The sequence below is a fragment of the Leptodactylus fuscus genome, chromosome 1, assembly GCF_031893055.1.
Source record: "Leptodactylus fuscus isolate aLepFus1 chromosome 1, aLepFus1.hap2, whole genome shotgun sequence".
NCBI lineage: Eukaryota > Metazoa > Chordata > Amphibia > Anura > Leptodactylidae > Leptodactylus > Leptodactylus fuscus.
The window spans coordinates 346,508,488-346,534,986 of NC_134265.1; the positions used below are offsets into that span (position 1 = coordinate 346,508,488).

Here is a 26,499-nt window from a genome sequence, read left to right on the forward strand (position 1 = left end):
CGCTTACATCACGACATCACGAGCTGGGAGACAGAATATTACATTGGAACAGGAAGACATTGATAGAGGTTTGAAGTACTCGCAAGGTTTTTTCAGGTCCATCCGCTTGTGAGAATCAAACTACAAGCTGGTGTCTTGGTGGTACCGAACCCCAATTGGCAGGTCCAAAGGGGCTTACATGATGAGATTACGTGCTGGAGATGCCAAGCCCAGACAGGCTCATACCTAAACCTCTGGTGGATGTGCCCAAATATTGCACCCTTCTGGAAGGCAGTGACGGAGAAGATCAGACAAGTAGCAAATCCTGCTTTCGACCTAACACCAGAAATTTTGTTTCTAAATCTGCCGAATGACAGCTACTCGCCTCCCAAAGACCTCTTAGTCTCCCATATGCTTGCGGTGGCCAAATCGCTAATTCCGAGGTACTGGCTGCAACCCCTGGCGCCACCGTTAGGTGTATGGGAAAATTCTGTCCAGGAAATAGCGAGATTTGAGGAGCTCCTCAGCTGGTCCACTCGCACACATGATAGATTTATCCACATCTGGAACCCCTGGCTATCATATTGAGCATCTCACTGAGATGCTGCCAAATATCCTTTCACCTAGCCCTTCGTTACATAGTAGATGTCTTAACTGATCCCCCCCTCCTCCCTTTTACACTTTCATCCTCGCAACCTTGTATCTCGATACTCCTAGATACTGGTTTATCCTCCTCTCTTGGATTGTGCATCCCCCTACCCATTTTTCTTTGCTGATTTTAACAAACATTTCGATTTATTAATGTTTTTTCTTCTTCCTAACTGTATTGCATTCCTTCTCTCGATTTGTGCATTGTCGCTGTTATCGGAATGTACATTCCCTTTGTTGTATTATGAAAAGAAAAAACTCAATAAAAAACTTTGAATTAAAAAAAAAGTTTGCCATGGGGCCCTGCCGTCTCTAGTTACGCCACTGTCTACAAGCATACCTCCCAACTTTTGAAGAACCGAAAGAGGGACAAAATGTGAATTTAGCCTGGCCCACTTTTGTGTTGACTCCGCCCACTCGTTAATTTTTCATGTGCTCGCACACAGTATAATCCTCCTACAGTCACCCGTAAATTATATGTCCCCCCTCTATCCCTCCCCCAGTTTCATGTCCCCCTTCCAGCTCTGCCCCCAGATTCATGTCCCCTCCATCTCTGCCCCCAGATTCATGTCCCCCCCATATCTGCCCCCAGATTCATGTCCCCTCCATCTCTGCCCCCAGATTCATGTCTCCACATCTCTGCCCCCAGATTCATGTCTCCACATCTCTGCCCCCAGATTCATGTCTCCACATCTCTGCCCCCAGTGTCATGCCGTCCTCTCCTTCATCTGCCCCCAGTTTCACGTTCCACCTCCACATTACACTTACCTTCTCCTCCGCTCCCTCGCCGCTCTCTGCGCGCCTCTCTCTCTGACACATATGCGGCTGAAGCGAGGAGCTGACACAGGTCAGCTTCTCGCTTCGCCGCCGGCTACTGGCTTGTGGGACATCACATCGCGTCTACAAGCCAGTAGCCGGCGGCAGTGGCGAAGCGAGGAGCTGACACAGGTCAGCTCCTCGCTTCAGCCGCATATGTATCAGCGAGAGAGACGCGCAGTGGCGAAGCGAGGAGCTGACCTGTGACAGCTCCTTGCTTCAGCCGCATATGTGTTCAACTCAGATCTGCGTCCTCTGGACGCAGATCTGAGTTGAAATCGGGACATACCTCCCTCCAACCGGGACATGTCACCCAAATTGTGAATGTCCCGCGGAAATCGGGACGGTTGGGAGGTATGTACAAGGATTTAAGATAAGATAATGCTTTAATAATCCCACAGTGGGGAAATTTCAGTATGTTACAGCAGCATAGTAATACAGATACAGGATAATACACAGTAATATAATACAGACGTAGACACACATATGCTGAGAAGAGAAGATATACTAGAAGTCCATAGCAGCTAAGGAACGGAAGAGAAAGAAGGAAGACTTCATAATCATAAGTTTTCTGTGCGGAGTGATCTTCGCTTGGTCTGATGTAGATTATACAGCCTGATCACGGTTGGAAGGAAGGACTTGCGATAGCTCCTTCTCACACTTGGGGTGAAGCATCCTTATAAAGAGCAGGCTAACGCTAGGTTCACACCAACGTTCCGGTCTCCACTCTGTGGTTTCCGTCTTCTGCATACAGAAGACGGAAACCTTTCAGATCGGTCCGGCCGTGAGTGCCGGTGAGCGTTTTATGCTCTCCGCCGCGAAACCGTTTTTTTTTAAATCGGACACAGAGTACTGCATGTCTGATTTAAAAAAAAAAAAAACGGTTTCGCGGCGGAGAGCATAAAACGCTCACTGCTCACGGCCGGACATCATTCAAACCCATTCAAATGAATGAGTATTAAACAGTCCTGCAGCTTTCTGTCTCCTGCTCAGTTTTGTGCAGGAAATGGAAACCTGCAGAACGGAGACCGGGCGCAGATGTGAAAGAGCCCTAAATTCTAGCGGGCCCTAGTCCTTCTGCGGAATATGTTGGTGCTATATAAATACAATGTATTATTAATAATATTTGGAATATGTTGCCAGTATAGATAATAATATGAATAAATAACAATAAACCATTTTGATGTTTAAAAAAAAAAAAAGCCAAATGGGACTTAGTTTTCTTCTACAGAGCAGCCTAAGTTCTAGTGGGAGAAGGACTGTGTCTTTTAAGCCTGCTTTTCAGGCCTTTTGCACAGACAGCTCCAGGGGTCCTGACTACAAGTACCGGCTTAGGTCTAGTCTGGCAGCAATATAGACGCCTATGAAGTCCTAGGACCTTGCCCTACTACTGTCTTAAATGTATACAGGCAATAATAAAGCCAGCCCCTTCACCACTAGGACCCGCGTCTTACTTTTTCCGCAGGCAATGTAATGGCCACCCCTCCTTCGTATACTAATCATCCATTACTATCGGAAGCAATAAAACCAATCAATCAGGACCCTCCTCTGTCACGATATAATCCCGGCAGTGAATAAGACAGCCCCGAGGTCTTCAGCATCAGGACCCCCGCCTCTTACTTTTCAATCAGGCAGTGCCTGAGCCACCTTCGCTTACTAGTTTCCCATTATATCCTATTATATAGACAAGGCGCCAGTATCTCCAGTCCATCAGGCCCCTTCTCTGTCACGTCCTCGTTCCGGCAGTGAGCAGGACAGCCTCGAGGTCTTGACCCCTAGGCACCTCCCCTTCCTGGCCGCGGCTTGTACCTGGGCCCCGGGCTGTCATTGGTGAAGGACCTGCACCATGTTCCAGGGAAGGCTGCTCGCCCGCTCTCTCTGTAAGTTTTCCGGGTGTTTTCAGGGCCGGGCTGTTCCTTCCTACCTCGGGGGTGGATGTTATGGAGCGGGGAGCGCAGACATGTCCCCTGGTGGTCTGGGGGTGCGGGCTGGTAAATGCCATGGCTAGTCCTGGTGACTGTCACAGCCTTGCGGACTAATAAAGTTTATTTTGGAGGGGTTTGTGCACTTTGTGTGGCGCTCAGCCCCTCCCCCCTTGTAGGGTTTTCTGCACCTTCCAATGACTTGTGATTTCTGTCCTGTGTCAGTCTCTACCGCCTCTTGCATTCTATTCTGTGTGCAGTTTGCCTCCTGTATTGTGCCGTCATCCTGTTTTTCCCAAGGTCACAGGTGACTTGGCTTCCTGCTGTGGTGGCATGTGGTAAGGTGGAGATTACTTTGTGTTGGAGTGCTAATAAAGCTTTGTAGATTACTGCAGCGCCCCCTGTCCTCCCCTGATGCCACTCTGGTCATGTGTCTTGTAGGTCAAGGATCAGCGACCTTCGATACTTCATGTATTGTGACACTGCAATACCCAGCATGCTTGGCTGCCCTCTGTAGTCTCACAGGAGTGACTAGGGCATGCTGGGAGTTGTAGTGCTACTTTGTGCAGTGGTGCCCCTCCTGGATGGCGCCGGTATTGTAACTTGTGGTCCTGTTTGTTACACAGCCCAGGTCTCTGGGTGGTCTTGGTGCTATAAAGATAACCCCTGATTCAGTGTGGGCCTCATCCCCAATGTAATGGCAGGGTGGGGGTCCCCGAGTTCCCCCTGTGTGGTCCCATTCCAGTGATACGTCTGGGGCTGTGCTTGGTATTCAGTGAGGTGGCTGATCAGGGGGAGTCCCCGGTGTCAGGCCCTAACCGATCATATATTGTGTAGTAATAGGGTCTGCGGCTTTGTCATGTACTTTGTATTCTTCACCCCTCTCTAGATCTCTGCTTGCTGTCAGGGAGTGGAGACTTGTACAGGCCCAGACCCTCTCACATTTGAGTTTGTTACAATGTATCAGCCGGGCGTTCACTGTCCCGATACCTTGTAGCAAATCTTTCAGAAGTGAGGAACGGCGGGTTGTACAGTTTTTATTGAAGGCGAGGTTGTATCCATTTGCAGTCACTGGAGGACACCCTGGCGGCTGGCGTTGTCTACACAGTGAGCCCCTATGGAAGACCCACACTTACCCTCCCCCCACTTCAGGACAAAAGTGGTCTTGCACGACTCGCATGGATGACTTATAATACCGACACAGATCAATAGCCTCTCGCTGTTGTGAAACTACAACTCCCAGCATGCTCCAGTCACTTCTGTGGGAGTTCTAAGAGAGTGTGCATGCTGGGAAGTGTAGTGTGTCACGACAGCTGGAGGCCTAGTGGTTGCTGATCCCCACTCTAGAGTAGGAGGCGCTGTGTACAATGGGCCTTTGTCCTAGTGGGCAGGGAACCTTCGGCTCTCCAGCTGTTGCAAAACTACAACTTCCAACATGCATACTTGCTCTGCTGTTCTTGGAACTCCCATCTTAGTGAATGGAGCATGCTGGGAGTTGTAGTTTCACAGCAGCTGGAGAGCCAAGGTTCTCTACCCCTGCTCTTATGTCTATTTTATGCAGAACTCAACACCTTGTCCAAGCCCTTTCCTTAATGGGGACATGTAAATTGGGGATGCACAAGCTAGAGTCCCCACAGCTGTGCAACTACAACTCCCAGCATGGCCTGAGAGCCACAAGTTGGAGAATGGCAATGTGCAATGTATTGGGACTACATGGAGGAGCAGGCCAAGATGATGAGGAGACGCCGCTCCGTGTCCTGCAGATAACGCTTCCGGGATGGCCGTACATCTTTGGCGTCTCTTGTAGAGTTAGTGCATCGGACAGTAAACGTCAGCACTTCAGTTGTTGTGAAACTACAACTCCCAGCATGCTCCATTCACTTCTATGGGAGTTCCAAGAACAGCAGAGCAAATAGAAGAGTTGTATGGGTTATCGGTACGAAAAATCCGTCTGGGGCTGGAAAACCCTTTTAACCATCAGATCGGGAAAAAACCTAAGCTACTTCTCGGCGTGGTCTGCGGCCGCCCGGTGTGACCTCGCCCCCGGGCTCTGCCCCCTCTGTTATTCCGTTGTATCTGTTACTTTTCACCTTGTTAAACTGGAGTAAGAATCCCAAACAGGTTGTGCGAGCCGGTGATCTCCATACAAGTCACCTGCGGACTTTGCTCTCGTCTCCGCTCCGGGGTAGAGCCGGCTTCTCTGCTGACCTCTCACATAGGGCTGCAAATCTGCCGATCTCACCGCGCGCCTTATACCAGACCTTTAACCCCATAATGCTAGCGTGCAAAAGTTTACAGCGTTTTTATAGATCCAGGATTCTGGTGAAAGGGTTTGTCCAAGATTACAAAATATGGTTGCTTGCTTCCAAAAAAAACCGGCGCCACTTCTGTCGACAGGTTGTGTGTAGTATTGCAGCTCAACGACATGGAAGTAAATGACGCTGAGTACCTCATAGAGCCTGTGCTCAGGTATGTGGAGGAAGCCTTTTAGGAACCTGAAGTGGGGACATTATGGTTGTTTACAGCCACCACCAGATGGCGTTTCGGCATGGACTGCTTAATGACTTGGGGCAGGTTCACACTAGCGTTATTTAATGTCCGTCATAGGATGAGAGCAATGGACATTAAACAGATATAGATGGAGCCCCCTCCATTTGGTATCAGTCTCCCTTCGCTCCCCTGTGAAGCACATGACATTATATGGGAATCGAAAAATAAGCGAACGTCAGCGTGGATACCCGGCATGGTTTTGTTCACGTTGGTTATTAGTAGAGATGAGCGAGTACTGTTGGGATCAGCCGATCCGAACAGCACGCACGCATTGAAATGAATGGACATAGCCGGCACGTGGGGGGTTAAGCGGCCGGCCGCCGTCAAAGCGGAAGTACCAGGTGCATCCATTCATTTCAATGCGTGCGTGCTGTTCGGATCGGCTGATCCCAACAGTACTCGCTCATCTCTAGTTATTAGCTATTATTGGGTCTTTTCAGACCCGAGAGTATAATAAGCGGAGACCCTAGAGAAATTAGGTAAACCTAAAAACCATATTACTCACCTCTCCTGGGCTCTGGCTTGACTCCTTGCTGTCTCCGGGGGGTTCTGGATGATGTCACATGGTGTTGCGATGCTTGTGTCTATGCATCACGACACCATGTGACGCCCAATCAGCGATTCCTGACGTCCGCCAGAAAGGCCGAGGACAGCAGGGTCACCAATGGAAGAACAAAAGGCCGGCGCTCTCAGGTCCAAAGGAATTCATTCAAAAAGAAGATTGCACCAAGAGTGCAATCTTCTTTTTGAATAAATTCCTTTGGACCTGAGAGCGCCGTCCTTTTGTTCTTCCATTGGTGCATCCTCCTGGTTTTTGACCAGTGTTATAGAGACGTGCTGCCACTCTCACTCTGACGAAGCCTAATATTGCTGAAAACGGAGTTGTGAACGGAGTCACAACCCGATCAGGTGAGAGGCCACCAGGTCCTGAGTTCTTTTCATAAACACCAGATAATTCATCTATATATTTATAATAGACCATCTACACTATAAAGTGTGCTCGGTGTCTCTCTATTCTCGAGGACAGCAGGGTGTCGCGCCAGAGCCCAGGAGAGGTGAGTAACACTGGTTTTTAGATGTCCGCACCTTCCCTGGCCCTCCGCTTATTATACTCTGAAGTCTAAAGAGGTACCCCAGTATAATAGTAGTTTCGGTTTGGTCCGAACGAAAACCACCAGGCGAATGTCACTGGGTTCACCCAACGCGATTGTACTGTAAAGGGGGTGTAATAGCGGGTGCTTGGGGCTGGTTGTCAGGCAAGTAAAACACACGTGAAGCTTGGTCTTCAGGTTCACACTGGTGCTTGGTTTATTGGGTGCAAATTCACAAAGTTCAACATAAACAGCTTTTCTTCAGCAAAAAGGAAAACAAAAGGCTTACTTCAGCCACAAGGCAGTGCAGTCCACAAACTTAGCAGGCTGGCCCTTCTGGTTCTCCACAGCTACACAGGGATTTGGTCCTCAACTCTCAATAGCAGCAGCAGTAATGAAAGACAGACACCCTACTGTCTTCACAGGGTTAAGGCTTCAAATGTGCTGCACGAAAACTCAGGGCCAGAGCTTGGAACCTGGGTCTATGACTACCCCCAAGACCCGGAACTCGATTCATTATTTACCTAGTGGCGAGGAGCCATCTCAACGGGATATACCTTCCCTCCACCACCTTTCCCTCCACTTGCCTACAGGGCGTCACCATTAATCATAATTGAGATAAAATGCTCCATTAATTGCTATTTTTATTAAGGTTCTAATCGCCCAACACTAATGGTAAGGGGAGGCAGAGGGAGGGGGCGCCGTATCTGTCCATCCCTCTACTACAGGCTGATGAGCTGCTTTGACGGATGAGAACAACGGACTGTGATAATGTTCTTATGAACGTCTAAGGTTCCTGTGTGTGCTCACTGTGTTTTATGGCCCCATACACATGACTATATATAATCATGGTAGGGGGCAAATCTCAGGCCCAGACCAATTCTTGCATCCTGGGCTCATGCTTTGAGATTCGTGGGTCACAGATCCCATCCTCGTGTCCCCTATGCCGTTGTCACACAGCTTTCCCAGTGTCTGTTGTAAGGTATATAGCCTTCAGGGAAGCTCCTGCAAAGATTATCACCCAGCTTTTCCTGGTTAAACATCATTACATCCCCTGCTACCACATAGACACTTTGCAGTTCGGATTCTTGGAAAGCTGGGTCCGTCACCTGCCACATCCTCTGCACAGATGGATATCTCGTGTTGTCTTCACTATTGTAGCCACGCCTTAGGCCTTGGAGATGGCGGCATGTAAGGCTGTGGCTTCTCAATCAGCGTCTTTCACTTCTACCTTTGACTCTCCGTTTCGATGCGTTTCCTTACCTTTATTCTGGCGGTGCCTTCTGTGTTTGCCCATTGCAGTTAACTGTTTCTTGTCTGGATTGCTTCTTTACAACCTCACATTACTCTGTATGTAAGGGAGCCCATTCATAAGATCTGACTATAATCTCCTTGCATGACCTGGGGTGTCGGTCTCACATGACTCCAAGTAAGAGGGCCCTGGCACATGTCTGCCCAGACACCCCCTAGAAAAGCTGCCAAACACAGACAAGGGGGAGGCGACATAATTCAGAATATCAGTCTTTGTTCCTCAGTAACCAGTCATGGCCGCTGCCAGGGTAATCTAATATTACGTAGCCCCTATCCAGGTGAGCAAACCTCTGCATAATGGATGTGTACAGGGGCCCAAACCTCTCCCAGGGATGGCATGATGTATAATCTATTGGGGAGGGGGTGCTGAGCGTATAACAGTATCCATGCATCAAGCAGTTTTGTATATATTGTGTGTCTATTACATTAGGCCGGGGGCATTTATTGGGGAGGGTCACTAAAACATTATACCTATGTCATTGCTGTAGCCTGGTGTCAACTTGAGTGCCATCTAGTGGTGAATATTGAGTATTACACGGCAGCCCTGCGTTGTTTTAGAAATCATATGTGCTTTTTGTTCTTTTAGTGCAACACAATGGAGTGAGACATTGCTCCTATACAGCCTCCCGGAAAAACCTGTACATCAATAAGGACACTAAAGTGATATGCCAGGGGTTCACCGGAAAGCAGGTACGTCTTGTCAGACTGATATATAGGGTTATATGATAGAGGGAGAGAAGCTGAGCTGTGTGATATATAGGGTTATATGATAGAGGAGAGAAGCTGAGCTCTGTGATATATAGGGTTATAGGATAGAGGAGAGAAGCTGAGCTCTTTGATATATAGGGTTATAGGATAGAGGAGAGAAGCTGAGCTCTGTGATATATAAGGTTATAGGATAGAGGAGAGAAGCTGAGCTGTGTGATATATAGGGTTATATGATAGAGGAGAGAAGCTGAGCTCTGTGATATATAGGGTTATAGGATAGAGGAGAGAAGCTGAGCTCTTTGATATATAGGGTTATAGGATAGAGGAGAGAAGCTGAGCTCTGTGATATATAGGGTTATAGGATAGAGGAGAGAAGCTGAGCTCTGTGATATATAGGGTTATATGATAGAGGAGAGAAGCTGAGCTCTGTGATATATATGGTTATAGGATAGAGGAGAGAAGCTGAGCTCTGTGATATATAGGGTTATATGATAGAGGAGAGAAACTGAGCTCTGTGATATATAGGATTATATGATAGAGGAGAGAAGCTGAGCTCTGTGATATATAGGTTATATGATAGAGGAGAGAAGCTGAGCTCTGTGATATATAGGGTTATATGATAGAGGAGAGAAGCTGAGCTCTGTGATATATATGGTTATAGGATAGAGGAGAGAAGCTGAGCTCTGTGATATATAGGGTTATAGGATAGAGGAGAGAAGCTGAGCTCTGTGATATATAGGGTTATAGGATAGAGGAGAGAAGCTGAGCTCTGTGATATATAGGGTTATATGATAGAGGAGAGAAGCTGAGCTCTGTGATATATATGGTTATAGGATAGAGGAGAGAAGCTGAGCTCTGTGATATATAGGGTTATATGATAGAGGAGAGAAGCTGAGCTGTGTGATATATAGGTTTATACTTTATGATTTAAAGCAGAATTTCTGAGTATACAGCAGTGCTTATCCTGTCAGGACTCCTAGGAGAGACAGTAAGAGTCCTGTGTATGCCGCCCACATGTATGAAATAGATGTAGACTGGGGGGAGGAGGAGATGCATATATATATTAATATCTCTATAATATAATCTCACTGTACTGAGTTGATACAGCTTGTGCTATTGTTATTTTCTATATGTGGTGACTTTTATGCATGTTGCTGATGTTCTCTTCATTCTCTTCCTCCAGGGCACGTTTCATAGCCAACAGGCCTTGGAATATGGAACTAAGTTAGTTGGAGGGGTTTCTCCTGGCAAGGGGGGCAGTACCCACCTAGGTTTACCAGTCTTCAACTCTGTGGCAGAGGTAGGTGTCCGTAAGATGAATGTCACTATGCTACGTGGATATGTCATCACTTACTGATCTCGGGGATCTGTATACAGAGATCATTACATTCACATGTCTGGGATCTGTGCTGTGAGTACCTGAACAGGGGGAGTCTGGTGGTAATGCCGGGTAATCGGGAGGTCAGAGAGGGATCTAGGGGATCTAGTGTTCAGGGAAGGGGGCGATACCAGTGGTCCATACTATTCCAGTCCTTATGGGATGGTGTATTCTAAATGCCAGATTGTTGGGGGTGGTCGACAACTGGCCCCCAGATTGGTCAGCTGTATGGAGCCGCCTTTGACACCCGGCCTATAGACAGAAAGGGCTGGCCTCTGTATAGTGGCTGGACGCCATCACTGCAGCTCAGCGCTCATTGCAGTCAGTGGATGGGGCTGAGCTCTTATACCAATGCACAAGCCATGTGCAAGGTAAGTAGTGAAGACGCCGCAGCTGGTTTTGGTGATAGACGTTCTCTTAAAAACATTAACCCTTCGTGTATCCTAAGCCCTCAGTGAGTAAAATATTAACACTTTTGCCCCCGATTTTACGATAGATCGTTGACTATATTGTAACCCAGCGGTAATGAAGAAGACATTGAACCCAGGCTGCTGGGAAATCCAATATTAACCCCTCCATGACTCCGTAGAAGTGTTAAATAGTCTGAAATGTAAACGTTTTATATAACGGCAACTATTTTATTATTTAGGCCAAGACAGCCACCGGTGCCACGGCCTCTGTTATTTATGTGCCACCCCCGTTTGCTGCTGCTGCTATCCACGAAGCCATCGACGCTGAGGTGCCACTAGTAGTATGCATCACCGAAGGAATCCCCCAGAAAGACATGGTACAGGTCAAACACCGGCTCCTCCGTCAGTCCACCACCCGGCTTATCGGCCCCAACTGTCCCGGAGTCATCAATGTGAGTCCAAGCGCCCTGTGTGGCCATAGAAGACTTCATAATGTACAATGAATGGAAGAATTGTATGAATCGTGAGCAGTAAGGGTTAACTGAGTAGCCGGTGCCCTTGGGTAGTCTATGAGGGCTGCATGTGCCTGAGGAGGGGGATCAGGGTCTGACAATCTGCATGGTTATTCTGCCCCTGCTTACGATATAGAAATTTTAGTCTTCTTGGACTTCTGTTTTTTTCCTTGTTATAAATCTTACTTTTTATTTATGATGTTTTTACTTTATTTTATTCTCAAGCCTGGAGAATGTAAAATTGGTATCATGCCGGGACACATCCACAAGAAAGGCCGGATCGGTAAGTAAATGGGATGTGGTCGTGTGAGCTGATTTCTCATATCCCATATATTCCTGAGTGTCTATCTACATATCAATACATGTGTGTGGTTAGATCTCCCCCACCCTGTTTGTCATATTGTGTACAGGTAGTACTAGTGGATGGAAGGATGGATAGACCGTATATACTCGAGTATAAGCCGACTCAAATATAAGCAGAGACCCCTAATTTTACCGCAAAAAAAAAATGGGAGAACTTATTAACTTGAGTATAAGCTGATAAAAAGTCTGGTCATGTGCATTGCAGCTTAGTAACTCCATGTTCCTCATAGTAATAGCAGTTAACCCCATCATGTCCCTCACATTAACCCCCTGTGTGCCTCACATAAGAGTTACTGATATGTGGGACATATGGAGGTAATAATTAGGTATCTTCATAATTAAGGTCCTTCATTAGTCCCCTCATGTCTCACATATTAGTAACCCTTATATGGGGCACACAGGGGTTAATAGGAGGGACATGATGGGGTTAACTGCTATTAATGTGAGGCACATGGAGTTACTGAAACTAAATGAATAACCCCAAATGCCTGACATTACTAGGCAGAGTAACTACAGGAAGGTCCCTGTGTGTCACGTTACTGGAGCTTCCTCTCCTCCATACAACAGACATCTTCCATAAGACACAATGAATCCTGGCCACTCATCTGCAGGGTAGATACTACAACCTAGTGTGCTAAAGGACCTCTGATGACGTCATGACCATGTGATCGCACTCTGGTGTGGGCGGAGCTACTAGGATTTAGACTCAACCTTATCTGCAGATGTTACATACCAGTGGCTACAGGACCTTTGATGACATCACAGTCACGTGACCTCATGACAAGCCAATCACAGGGCAGTAGCACTAAAGGACCTCCCCCTTCCAGGTCCTTCCAGTTTTCTGTGCTCTGTGGACCCTGACTCGTGTATAAGCCGAGGAAAAATGTGCTGAAAAAGTCGGCTTATACTCGAGTATATACGGTATATTTATATTATTTCATTCAAATCCGTTCAGCCGTTTTTGCGTGATTGAGGAACAAACACAAACTTTCACATTTATAATATTATTAGTAGGATATATATGCTGGCGCACTAGGTGGCGCCCTGGAGTCAGTAGACCAACATTCCAAATCAGTTTTCTTGGTCTGATTCCTATGAGAGTACATGTGTAGGGATCAAGGTATCCAGTTATACAAGGTCAATCCTTGTCTAGTATCATTAAAAAAAATTGTATATGCCACATTCACACCTGCATTTGGGTGGATCTTTGATGGACCAGACACCCAGATGAAGAACATAGCGTAATCTCTATAATGGGGTCCGTCACGTGTCCGCTGTTTCTAATTGATAGCACCGGATTCCGTATGGTGCAGCTTTTATGAATAGAGATGAGCGAACACTGTTCGGAACAGCCGTTCCAAACAGCACGCTCCCATAGAAATGAATGGAAGCACCTGGCACGCAGACTTTGCCGGCCGCTTAACCCCCCCCCGTGTGCCGGCCGCTTAACCCCCCCGTGTGCCGGCCGCTTCCATTCATTTCTAAGGGAGCATGCTGTTCGGAACGGCTGTTCCGAACAGTGTTCGCTCATCTCTATTTATGAATGGACTAATGCGAGTAAAAGCTGCCTTTGTACACTGCTGCAGAATATGCTGCCACTATAACTAGACGGATTACTATTACTAACTATCAGCGTCCCCTCGGGGTGGGGGAGGCAGAGGATGTCAATGGGGAAACCAGCAGAATTTGCCAGCGAAGAGACTAAGACCTCTGGTTATGACCCTGTTGCGTTAAAGAAATGGGGGACTGGCGTTAAAGGACTAGCGTAAAACCAACCCCCCCATTGCACAAGTAAGTCATTATCTGATAGAATTGCAGGGGTGCCAATACTTTTGGCCAACACTGTATGAAATGAAGAACATTATTTGTACCCAATTGTAAGCAGAGTTCACCCTTCATCTCCATTCCTGTATAAATCTGTCCGCCTGGCTGATCTATTCCTAGAGATGAGCGCTGGTCTATTTATGACCTTTAGAGGAGCTTTCTCAATGTTCTCATCCTTCATGTGAAGGGAAGCCCCTTTTTACGAGACCATCTCGACCACTCGCAGGAGCCATCTTTTCCCCTTACAGAGGGGGATAAACAAGAGGGATGGCGGTCATTTCTGGGGGCCGGCATCCATTATCGCCTTAATATATGTTCGGCCCAGGTCTACGCAGTAAAAAGATGAATTAGACAAGACCCCTGAGCCTCTCGCAGGACTATTACAGTGCACATACGTTTTCTGGATGCTCAGACAAGGGGACACATTGGCCTGGAGCGGCCGCACAGCATGCTGGGTACTCGCCGGATGTTACTTCTGGGATGATAAAAGTGGAGAGCTGGAGACGGAGACGATTCATCTTGTACAATAAAATTCGGCTCCTCCGGTCCTGCACTTTATCTCTTAAAGGGTATTCCCGACTTTAGACCTTTACGGCGTATCTTAGGGGGTCTCCTATCCCCCATTCCTTCTGGGGGTGTCACCAGCAGTATCCGAATGGAACAGGCTTCCCTTTTAGGTGGCACAAGGGTTAAATCTCCTCCCAATAGGTTGGACTGTAAGGTAATAGAGGGCAAGGGTCTCGGGTTACCAAAGCGTGAAGCAAAACTCTCTCACACTGGAGGACCCGCCCTGTCGTTTATTACACAGACAACTCGTTCATTTGCATGGGCGCTGTGTAATACCTCATTTCCCCTGCGGGGGTGTTGCAGGGAAATTAGCAGGTATCATCTGTTCACCTTGGCAGCTTAATTTCCATAAGGGGTTATCATCATGTGACCTCCCTTTTTAATGATATCTGATAGTTTCCTCCATCACACTGGACACCCCCCCCACCCCAATTTTCACAGCAAGGCTTCCCCTCCCCCCTAGTCAAGCCCTGAAGTCATTCTGCGCTCTTCACAGACGAACGAGGGAAAATTTTTCACGCGAAAATAAAATACGATCCTATTAAAATTCATAGAAACGTTCCTCATCTAAATGGCTGTTTTACACGTGTGAGTAGACGGATGTTACCGTGTTAATAAACCGCCGCCTGTCTCTCGTGTGTTGTTTTCTCTGCAGTCACCGGTATCGGGAAATAAAATGAACGGCCAGGAAGAACCCTTGACGAAATCAGTTTTGTTCTCCGAGCTAGTAATTAGATTTCGGGCTGACGGGTTTTTTTTTTTATTTTTTAATATTCCGTTTGTTTTTTTTTCCCTCCTTTGCACTAGTTTGATACCTATGTGAGAGTTAAGTATAGACATGCGGAGAAGATGAATATTAGTATTCCGCGCATCTCCGCGCCCAGGATAGTACCCATAAACTGAAAATTGAAAAATCAAATAGGAATGCAATTACATTTTGTGGATATATATTTTTTGTGCGCTCATAAAGCGCGGGTTTAATGGCAGAGTCACACTGCTTCCCTCAATTTGGAGCTGAATAAAAAGGGTATTGTAAAATGTGCCGGCAGAACGTGTTTAGGGCTGAGAAATAGTAGGCGGGCGGGCGGAGGGAGTGAGCAGCGCCGGACTGGGTGCTGCTGTTAGACCTGCTAAGGTTGTAGCCCCCCCTACCTGTAAGAATCCACAGCTCGCATTAGGTCTTGACCTTGGCTGGTTGCTGACTATTTTATGTGAATTAGGGAGATCCTTCAGGGTGGATTTATTAAAGGGGCTCTATCAGCAAAATCATGATAGAGCCCCACGTATGCGTGAATGCATGGTGGATGGGCATTCAGGGTCCGCCGTCTTCTTTATCCTCGCCTCCTCTTCCTGTGATGTCCTCGGGTCCCGTCTAAGTCGCGAACTGACATTGCTAAAAAAAAAAAAATGGCCTGGGCGCATGCGCAGTAGCCATAGTAGAAGCAGCATGCTACTGCGCATGCGCCCAGGCTATTTTTTTTTTTTTTTTTTTTTTTTAGCAATGTCAGTTTGTGAGCGCCGGAGGAGGATGGGACCCGAGGACATCGCAGGAAGGGGAGGTGCGGATGAAAAAGATGGCGGACCCTGAATGCCCGCCCAGCGTGCACGATGCGTAATTCATTTTTTTTTTTTTTTTTTTTTTTTTTTTAAACTGGGGGGTAGTTTAATATAACTTTAGCGGTGCCTGAATAGCCTTTTTAAAGGCTATTCACGCATATGTGGGGCTCTATCAGCATGATTTTGCTGATGGAGCCCCTTTTAAGGGTGCATTCACACCGAGTAAACGCTAGCTTATTCTGAACGTAAAACACGTTCAGAATAAGCGGCGTCTAAAGCAGCTCCATTCATTTCTATGGGAGCGGGAATACGAGCGCTCCCCATAGAAATGAATGGGCTGCTTCTTTCACTCCGTGCAGTCCCATTGAAGTGAATGGGGAGTGCCGGCGTATACGGCAAGCTCTGCTCATGCCGGAGCGTACACGCCGGCACTCCCCATTCACTTCAATGGGACTGCACGGAGTGAAAGAAGCAGCCCATTCATTTGTATGGGGAGCGCTCGTATCCCCGCTCCCATAGAAATGAATGGAGCTGCTTTAGACGCCGCTTATTCTGAACGTGTTTTCCGTTCAGAATAAGCTAGCGTTTACTCAGTGTGAATGCACCCTAAGAGTGCCGTTTACTACACCAGCCTTAATAAGGGCCCGAAATTACCAAGAGACTCCGGGCTGTTCACAAATCGGGCACATGCCTGTGTACTGGGATGGAAATCTGCCGAAGTCAGGAACTGGTAAAGGTTTCATGACTGTTCACAGGACCGTGAATAATGATAGCATTAAATTTAAAGGGGTATTCCCATTTACATAATTTTTAAATTTGCAGATAATTAAGTTAAACATTTTTGCAAAAATAATTTAAAATTCTGCAAAGTCTTAAAGATTTTCTCTAACTTTCTTAGTGGTGACAGTCTGTTATCTTGATCAGTTGCCAGTGGATACGACCATTAATGCAGGATCTTTCTAAGGTCAGAAAATCAGCCGTGATTTCCTTATTGTGTCCAGGATATCTTCTGATACATGTAGTGTCCCTGCCTGATAACCCGGCTACAATAAGAAAACCATGGCTGGGTCCTGACAAGTCCCAGACCATAGAAAGTTTCTGCATTAGTGGTCCTATCCATTGGCAACTGATCAAGATAACAGACTGTCACCACTAAGAAAGTTGGAGAAAATCTTTAAAACTCTGCAGAATTTTTAACTATATTTGCAAAAAATGTTTTAATTATCTACAAATATAGATATGATTATGTACATGGGAATACCCCTTTAATGTCTGGGCCTAGTTCCCGACTTGACCTGCCCCACACCGCCCATCTTTGCAGAAAGTAAGGTGTTGAAAAGGCCCCAATGTTCTCTCTGACACATAAAATATACTATTATTCTACATGGCTTCACTTTGAGCCCATCAGGAACCTGTCAGGATAATTTGGGACACTAATCCACCTAAAGGTCCTTATAGATCGGGCATTTAGTATCCAAAATCGTCCTGTTTTAAATCCATCCGTGCTCCGACACATTTAGGGTAAGTTCACACGGGGTTTTTCGGTCAGGATTTTGAGGCCGTATCCGCCTCAAAATCCTGACCAAAAAGACGTCTCCCATTGAAATCAATGGGAGCCGGTCAGTTCTTTTTTCCAGGAGCCGTTTGTTGAGCGACATGCTCATTCTTCAGGCGAATTTGCCTCGCGACATCTGCCTCAAGACACTCCTGACTAGACTCATTCATTTGGGCCTAATCTGGAGCGGAGTGCACTACAGCGGCATCCAGTCGCAGCTACCTGTATTTTGGTCCGGAACCTGAGGCAACATCTGGACCAAAAAAAACACTGTGTGAACTTATACTTTCCTAGAGATGAGTCTCATCTCTGCTGCTGCCGACACCTACGAGGTGTATGCAGGTCTTCAGTGACACAGAGGACATACACCCCAGCTACACTGTACAAGTGCCGGAGGTATGGCGCATGTGCATTGAAGAGGTGAAGAACTGTGCTGGTATGGGCACAGATAACTTATTACAACGCTATATGGGACACTAGTCCCCTGGTCCATAAGGTCACGTGGGTCATTTAGTGTCCCAACTGGCCCTTACAGGTTCCCTTTTCTGATAAATCTGTCGTGTTATTGGACTGTCTAGTCGAACGTTATATCTCAGCTAATGTATAAGTACATCCCATTTGGTGCATCTTTAACATGTAGTGATGCAACCTAAACCTTGCCCACTTTCAATAAAGCCATGCCCTTTCCCCATGAAGCCACACACATTTCAGACCAGGTGTAGAAGTATGATATATTAGTTTTTGTTTTGCTCTTCCACTAGTTTTCAGTTTTTGTAGGAGACTGTCAAGAATACGGTAATTACACAGCAGGTAGGAATGGTACTCTCTCTAGCTGCCCATGTGCTTAATAACAGAGCACAAACAGCGACTTAAGGAGAATGTGTGGGGCGGGGCAGCCATATTGGGCACATCACACTGCTTCAGATGGTACATGTCCTATTCAGATGTGATGCTTCAATGCAAAGAAGCTTTTTATTAAGTTGGAAATTTATCACTAAGTGTCACTCGGGACTTTTCTTATAGGGTGACCTGCCCTTATAAACACCCCATTTCTTTTCAAGTCCCACCTCTAGCCCTGCCTGTCTCCTGGATATGTAGAATAGACATTTGACGGAAGGGACGACACAAACGGTGGAGGAGGCCTGAAGAGTAGCGCTTGGTGCTTATTCACATATTACGAAAATACTCAATTTCTCAGATTATTATTTCTAACCATATGTTGTTTTGGCTTGAGTTATTTCTTTTTCTTTCCACTTGATTTTTATTTTTTAATATTTTTGTGTAAATAAAGGGAGGTGCCTTGACTGATTCTCATGCAACATCCCGTTACTGCCACTAGGTGGTGCTAAAAAACTTCCTTAAAATGGTATATAAAATATTGCAGTGATCGGGGGGGAGGGGGGGGTTATATGCCATAACTAGAGTAGGGCCATAAGTATTTCTGCAAATAGAAGCCAACTGTAGTTAAGTGCGAATCTGTTATTGAACTGTAGATTTTTTTTATTTTTTTTCCGCCCTTCACTTCTGTAATTAGCTGTAATGCTTTTTGCAGAAAATCAGATTTGTGCTGCAAATTATACGGCTAATTATGTAATGGGGTGGGGGGTGGCGGTGTCACCACATCTGTATACTCTGTACAGGAACGAGCCATAGAGGTCTGTTAGTCACACTAGGACACTGTACACATCAGTATCCCCCTGCTACCTCTTGTGTCACCCCCTCTACCTCATAGATTGTAAGCTCTTGCGAGCAGGGCCCCCAGTCCCATTGTGTGAAACGACTTTTTGTAATGTATCTTTCTGTCTGTATTTGAACCCTACAAATTGTACAGCGCTGCGGAATATGTTGGCGCTATATAAATAAAATGTATTATTATTATTTGTACCGCTGAAATGAAGATGAAATCTCTCTTGCGTAACGTTCGCTAAGGGCCTGTGCTTTCCTTTACCCGCAGGTATCGTCTCAAGATCAGGAACTCTGACCTATGAAGCCGTGCATCAGACGACGCAGGTCGGATTGGGCCAGTCCCTCTGTATCGGTAGGTTTTATGGGTTCTTTGTCATGGGGCCAGAGGAAGTTAATGAGAGTGTAAAAGTTTAAGGCTTCATCGATTGGTGCAGTGCCGGACTAGAGGCCGTCTGTACTAGTGGATGATGCAAGCCAACCTAGGGTATTAGTCCATGCCGGGTGTCTCCAGTCCCACAGTTATAAGGTCCGATCCCTTTGCTGTCAGCACTGGCTGGGCTCTGTGCGGTGCGGGATTGCGCTAGTGCAAGGGTAGGGAACGTCCGGCTCTCCAGCTGTTGCAAAACTACAACTCCCAGCATGCATACTGGCTCTGCTGTTCTGGGAACTCCCATGGAAGTGAATGGAGCATGATGGGAGTTGTAGTTTCACAGCAGCTGGAGAGCCAAAGGTTCCCTACCCCTCGTCTAGTTGTTTCCTGCTAGTGCGAGAGACATCGCTGATTGCAAAGACAGGGGGGCCTGGGGAACATTCACAGTGACGAGCCCAGGACACATGAAGGGACTCCCTCCTGGCTGCTCTAAGGGTGTTCGTGTAGTAGTACATTGATTTCTTGGCCATACAACTTGCATGACTGTCAGCTCTGTATTTCCTATTACCTGCTGACAGACCTTTAAAGGGGTTGTCTGGGGAGTATTTCCTGGAACACTTTTGGTGGGTCTGGGGGTTCCCGGGACGGATGGCACCCCGATCCCACATATAACTACCTAATCTATGGGGGCAGGCTTTACTTAAAGTCAGTGAGCCATAGATCAGGAGAGGAACAGGGAGCTGAATTCTGCCTCTGATCACATGACCTGTGGGTCATGATGTCGCCGCAATCCCTGGATCCATCAGACGCCTTCCACTGGACCAGGTAAGCAAATTGATATTCCTCGGATAACGCTTTAGTTAGGTAGAGACGACTGTGTTGTTGTCGGTCACCTGACCTTCGGCAGCGTTGGCCTGCATTATGGTGGTTTCCATCTCTACCTATATATAACATATGTTACAACGAAGGTCTCGTCAGCTTTCACCTTCAGCTCTTCCATAATGACTATATCTACTCTCCGGCTGACCCCCGGCTCCTTGTAACATGTGATATCCTTTTCATTTATTGACTAAATCTGCACATACCTCTCCTGTGTGGTGCGGCGCGGCGTTACGAGGGTGCTTTGATCCCGTCAGTCTCTTTCATCTTATTTACAGCTCTTTAGCCAATTTACCTGCTGCTCTCTTCCCAATTAAAAAGAAATGTGCGGCACGCTTAATAAGCCGGCTCGCTGTCATTGGCGTCTGTACGGCGCAGATCACATTGCCAGCCATGTTCAGGGGGAGCGACGATTGATTTTCTTTCAGGACTTGGATAATTGGATGTTGTTGTTTTTTTATAGAACTGCGGCATGAGCTATAGCGTCTCGTGTATCGCTACAAGATCTCTAATGAATTGTTCTAAAACTGGATATGATATAATATTCCCCCTCCCAACGCTAAAAACTGTAAGAATATTTCATGCGTCCTGTCTCTCCATTGTTCGGGTCCTTTAGAGGGCAAGAACAGAGAATGACCTCTGAAATAGGGTCTACACTATAATGGGGCCTGATGGGCGTCCTCAGACTGTAATGAGGCCTGGTGGGTGTCCTCCGACTATAATGGGGCCTGGTGGGTGTCCTTAGACTATAATGGGGCCTGGTGGGTGTCCTTAGACTATAATGGGGCCTGGTGGGTGTCCTTAGACTATAATGGGGCCTGGTGGGTGTCCTCAGACTATAATGGGGCCTGGTGGGTGTCCTCAGACTATAATGGGGCCTGGTGGGTGTCCTCAGACTATAATGGGGCCTGGTGGGTGTCCTCAGACTATAATGGGGCCTGGTGGGTGTCCTCTGACTATAATGGGGCCTGGTGGGTGTCCTCTGACTATAATGGGGCCTGGTGGGTGTCCTCTGACTATAATGGGGCCTGGTGGGTGTCCTCTGACTATAATGGGGCCTGGTGGGTGTCCTCTGACTATAATGGGGCCTGGTGGGTGTCCTCTGACTATAATGGGGCCTGGTGGGTGTCCTCTGACTATAATGGGGCCTGGTGGGCGTCCTCTGACTATAATGGGGCCTGGCGGGCGTCCTCTGACTATAATGGGGCCTGGCGGACGTCCTCTGACTATAATGGGGCCTGGCGGACGTCCTCAGGCTATAATGGGGCCTGGCGGACGTCCTTAGGCTATAATGGGGCCTGGCGGACGTCCTTAGGCTATAATGGGGCCTGGCGGACGTCCTTAGGCTATAATGGGGCCTGGCGGACGTCCTTAGGCTATAATGGGGCCTGGCGGACGTCCTTAGGCTATAATGGGGCCTGGCGGACGTCCTTAGGCTATAATGGGGCCTGGCAGGTGTCCTCAGACTATAATAGGTCTGGTGGACCCCGTGTACTATAATGTCCGTGCAAGTCTTTTTCCCTGCAGTTTCGGGGCTCCCCTTTATACAGTCTCTGGTGCTCATGCTCCAGACCCGTCTTAGGAAACTGAAATATAAGACCATGTTCAGATGTGTAGTATTTGCGATGCAACCTCAAATCTAGGGCAGGGTTACAATGCAAGTTAAAGGGGTTTTCAGAACTGCCTGTGTGGTGAGGAGAAATCGGAATATGCTGCAGATTTTTGTGCAGAAAAAAGTGCACATTTTTACTTTGGTTTTAACCCTTTGTAGTGTGTAGGGTTTAATCATTGGTGAATCTGCCAATGAAAGGGGTTTTGCCGGCCACAAATCGATTTTTCGTACTGATGACCTATTCATAGGATAGGGATATGGGATGTGAAAAATAGAAGAGCTGATCTGTGCAGGATCTAACAACCTGCGGGTGCTGGAGATTTCTTGTGTAAGGGGAGTGTGTGTAGTCCGGCTGCTATACAAGTAGTATGAGTGACACAGCGGCAAGTATTAGGAGCGCCACTACAATTCCCTGGAATACACGTCCACAAGCAACTTCCAATAGACCATCAGTATGAAAAACAATTGTGGGGGATGGAAAATCCCTTTAAAGGGTCCTCCAGAGGGTTTCTAAACCCCACCCACTTGGTTGTATATCATGGCTGAAGCGTGGTTCACCAGTCTTGTTCCTCCCCTGGTCACATGATCAGAATTGGCCTCCATTTGCTCGGCCTCCTCTTTCCTCTCCTGTGTTTATAGGTAGTCACCTGGTATAGTGATGTACTCAACAAGCCCTCATAATAATAGTAAAACTAGCCCCCATGATACATTGCAGAGGAGAGAGGAGGCCAAGGGACTCTGGGGCCAGGTGCTGGTTCTGATCACATGACACAGCCCGTAAAATTGTGCTTTGTCCGCCATAGGAAGTATAGAAACTCTCTGGAGAACCCTATATACGGTAACTGCTTCCCCTTTCAGGACCAAACCTAAAACAGGCACCCTATTCCTTTTAATGGTGACTGTGCAATGTCTAATTTCTCCAGTGGTGGCGCCGCAGGGATATAACACAATTTCCGTCTTGTTCCTTAAGGTATCGGTGGAGACCCCTTTAATGGAACAAACTTCATCGACTGCCTCGAGGTCTTCTTACAGGACCCCAAGACAGAAGGCATCATTCTGATCGGAGAGATTGGAGGTAGTGCCGAGGAAAATGCTGCTGAGTACCTGAAGGAACACAACACTGTAAGTATTCGGGGCGCTCGGCCAATGTCACATGGTTGTCTTTCCTTTTATACTAACTTGGTCAGGTCATGTACGTCTTTTGTTTTAGTTATGATGTATTTGATTGCTACAAAGTATATAACATTGTTTCCATCGTAACAGACTACACACAAGCTCTATGTAGTCTGATTTTGAGGTCACACTTTTTTTTTTTTTTTTTTTTTTTTTTTTGGTGCTCTACAACTATGATTTGGGTCACTAAACCCGCAATCCATAAGGACCTGTGTGTGGTTTACTGTCCCAAATTGTCCTGACAGGATCTTTTCAAAGAGAAGCTTCCACAAAACAATATAAAGTCGTATCCAGATGACGGCAATACATCCATATTATATGGCCTGTATTAAAGGGATTCTACCACTAAAACCATTTTTATGTGGATAAGACGTCGGAATAGCCTTTAGAAAGGCTATTCGTCTCTGACCTTTAGACGTGGTCTCTGCGCCGCCGTTCCTTAGAAATACCAATTTTTACCATTATGCAAATGAGTTCTCTTGCAGCGATGGGGGCGGGCCCCAGCGCTGCCAGAGAAGTGTTTCCAAGCGCCGCCGCCTCCTTCGTCCGCAGCATCATCTTCAATGTCTTCTTCCGGCGCAGTCTTGTAACTTCTAGGCCTTGGGCAGAGCAGACTGCGCATGCGCACAGGTCGCGTGAAAATGGCCGCTTGCACAGTATTGTTAGCAGCCATTTTCCTGTGGCCTGCGCAGTCTGCTTTGCTCTGCTAGAAGTTACGAGCCTGCTCCAGAAGAAGACATTGAAGATAACGTGGCGCTGGAGACACTTCTCTGGCAGCGGTGGGGACGCCCCCATCGCTTTTTGAGTGCTGGGGACCGCCCCCAATGCTGTGAGAGAACTCATTTGCATACCGGTAAAAAAACCGGTATTTCTAAGGAACGATGCAGTGGAGATCACGTCTAAAGGGAAGAGACGAATAACCTTTCTAAAGACTATTCTGACGTCTTATCCACAAAAAAAGGGTTTTAATGGTAGAATCCCTTTAAAGTGCAAATGTCAGGTCTTGTGGCCCGAGCTTACAGCAGCATCTGCCTCTCCGGTGTTCTCCTGATGAGATTTGTGACTCTAGTGTGTAGCATACAATACAGCCACAAATCCGGTCACGACAGCGAGTCTAATGAACTATGGAGAGACCTACCTATGCTGCTGTAAGTACAGGGCACTAGAACCAGCATTGGGACAGGATTTACATTGTAATAGAGACTGCATTATATGGGCTCATTGCAGCTGTCTGGCTCAGTTTGATTCCAGTTTAGGAAGAGTTGAAAGACTGGCCAGACGTTTCATTCCGCTTACCAAAAAATTGGCTGGAAATGGAATTATCTGGGTGACCCTCCCTAGTATAGCTTCAGTGATAGGTTTGTCAATTTGTGTGTAGGGAAAAACCTGTCAATCTGGCAAAGCCAGGTGAGGAGAAGTCAGCAAGAAGCCTAGTTGTTTGTAACAAGGAGCTTATCCGGATTTCATGCCGCCTGTGGTTCGGACTGTATGATTCTCTTGACTGGTTCCCGTTTAAGACCATTCCATTGGTTTCGCACTGAACCATTGATCGCCCTTCTACGGTGGCTCACGAGGGTCTGAAATCCGCTCTTATTTGGCTTCTGAGTAGTAATTGATCAAATACCTCACTAGCATAGAGATGCGTGTAATCTGCCGAACACCAAGGAGTTAAAGGGATTCTACCCATTAAAACTTTTTTTTTTTTTTTTTTTTTGTGGATAAGACGTCGGAATAGCCTTTAGAAAGGCTATTTGTCTCTTACCTTTAGACATGGTCTCCGCTGCGCCGTTTCTCAGAAATACCGGTTTTTATTGGTATGAAAATAAGTTCTCCCGCAGCGATGGGGGTGGGCCCCAGTGCTTAAACAGCAATGGGGGCGTCCCCACCACTGCCAGAGAAGTGTCTCCAAGCGCCGCCTCCTTCTTTGTCCGCCGCGTCATCTTCAATGTCATCCGGCGCAGGCTCCTAACTTCTAGCAGAGCAGACTGCGCAGGTGCACAGGTTACGGGAAAATGGCCGCTTGCACAATATTGTTAGTGGCAGTCTTCCCGTGGCCTGCGCAGTCTGCTCTGCTAGGTTACGAGCCTGCGCCGGAAGAAGATATTGAACATGACGCGGAGGACGAAGAAGGAGGCGGCGCTTGGAGACACTTCTCTGGCAGCGGTGGGGACACCCTCATTGCTGTTTGAGTGCTGGGGCCCGCCCCCATCGCTGCGGGAGAACTCATTTGCATACCGGTAAAAACCGGTATTTCTAAGGAACGGCGCGGCGGAGACCACTTCTAAAGGTAAGTGACGAATAGCCTTTTAAGCACATCGAATATTTTGATGCATTTAACCCCTTGGTGTCTGGCTGATTACACGCATTCCTATGCCGGCGAGGTATGTCATTGAATACTACTCACTCAACACTACTAATGAATATTTTTTTTTTTTTTTTTTTTTTTTTTTTTAATAAACGTAGCGGTTTCGTAATTTTCTCTCAGTATTTCTCCTCCGCCTGTATCCATGGTCCGGCTCCTTCCTATTGACTTTCTGTTTTCTTATTTAGTGCAGTTTTTTTCTCACGCCGTTTGTGAACAATTTATTTTTCTTTAAAGACAAAGTGGAAAAAATTAACCCCGGTAACTTTTTATAATGACTATTGAATTACATCGGGAGGCGGCTGGAAATTGACACTTGAAGTTATGTGACCACAGGGAAGAGGGGAGCGCTTAGTCTCCTCTCTAAGGTTTTTTTGGGGGGAATTAAAGATCCGCCATTTGCCTTGATTAGGAATGTTGCCGCAGCTCGTTCATCAGTTCGCAGACTGTGTACGCTCTCACACGGGCTTGACATCTGCTCGTCTCTGTCCTGAGGTAGTTTCTTCCTTCCATGAGGCCGCGTCGTGTGAGAACAAACACCGCCGCGCGCCCCAGGCACTCGCTGTTCTGCAATTACGCCGTCTTATTCTGCATTGATCGCCGACTTTGTAGGCAGACTTTCGTGTTGAGTTTGTGCACGTTTCCAAACCTAAAAAATATTAATTCTCCTGTGCACATCTGATGGGTTCCAGATTTCTTTACTCCTTTGATTTCAATAGGAAACGTTCAAACCCTTAAAGGGGTTATACAGGAATTGGGGAAACCTATGGGAGGCGTAAAGTAAAATTATATCCATATCCCCCTGGCACTGGTGCTCTCATGCTGGTGCCATGTTGCCCGGAAGGCTTGTGTGAGGGGTGAGACCAATCCGTGGTCACTGGAGAAGGACGTCATTTGGGTACATCACAGGTTCACCCCCACCCGTGCCATACACGGAATTGCTCAGCCAAGCATGCATGTGTTCAGAGAGCGTAGGTAGAAAGGGATTTTGTATGTTTAAAGGGGCTCGATAAGCAAAATTATGTTGTATGAGCCCCACATATGCGTGAATAGCCTTTAAAAAGGCCCTTCAGGCACCACTAATCTTATTTTCATCCCCCCGCCTGTTTTAAAATTAAAACTATAAAAACATATATGTACATCATACCTAAACGTGCACAGGGGAGCGGTCGTGCACGATCAAACGTCATCTTCTGGCACGTCTTCCTCTTCTTTCTTCTTGCAGC

At 47.0% G+C, this 26,499-nt stretch overlaps 1 protein-coding gene across 1 annotated transcript in view; it reads left to right on the forward strand.

Moving 5' to 3' along the window:
- Positions 1-3,190: 3,190 nt before the first annotated feature.
- Positions 3,191-26,499, forward strand: part of SUCLG1 (succinate-CoA ligase GDP/ADP-forming subunit alpha) — a 28,911-nt gene continuing 5,602 nt past the window's right edge. Inside the window, exons 1-7 of the mRNA XM_075261631.1 lie at positions 3,191-3,323; positions 8,904-9,007; positions 10,209-10,325; positions 11,053-11,265; positions 11,551-11,608; positions 19,146-19,229; positions 22,709-22,860. Of these exons, the coding sequence (XP_075117732.1) occupies positions 3,290-3,323; positions 8,904-9,007; positions 10,209-10,325; positions 11,053-11,265; positions 11,551-11,608; positions 19,146-19,229; positions 22,709-22,860 (762 nt within the window). The 5' untranslated portion in view covers positions 3,191-3,289. The remainder of the gene's footprint in view (positions 3,324-8,903; positions 9,008-10,208; positions 10,326-11,052; positions 11,266-11,550; positions 11,609-19,145; positions 19,230-22,708; positions 22,861-26,499) is intronic.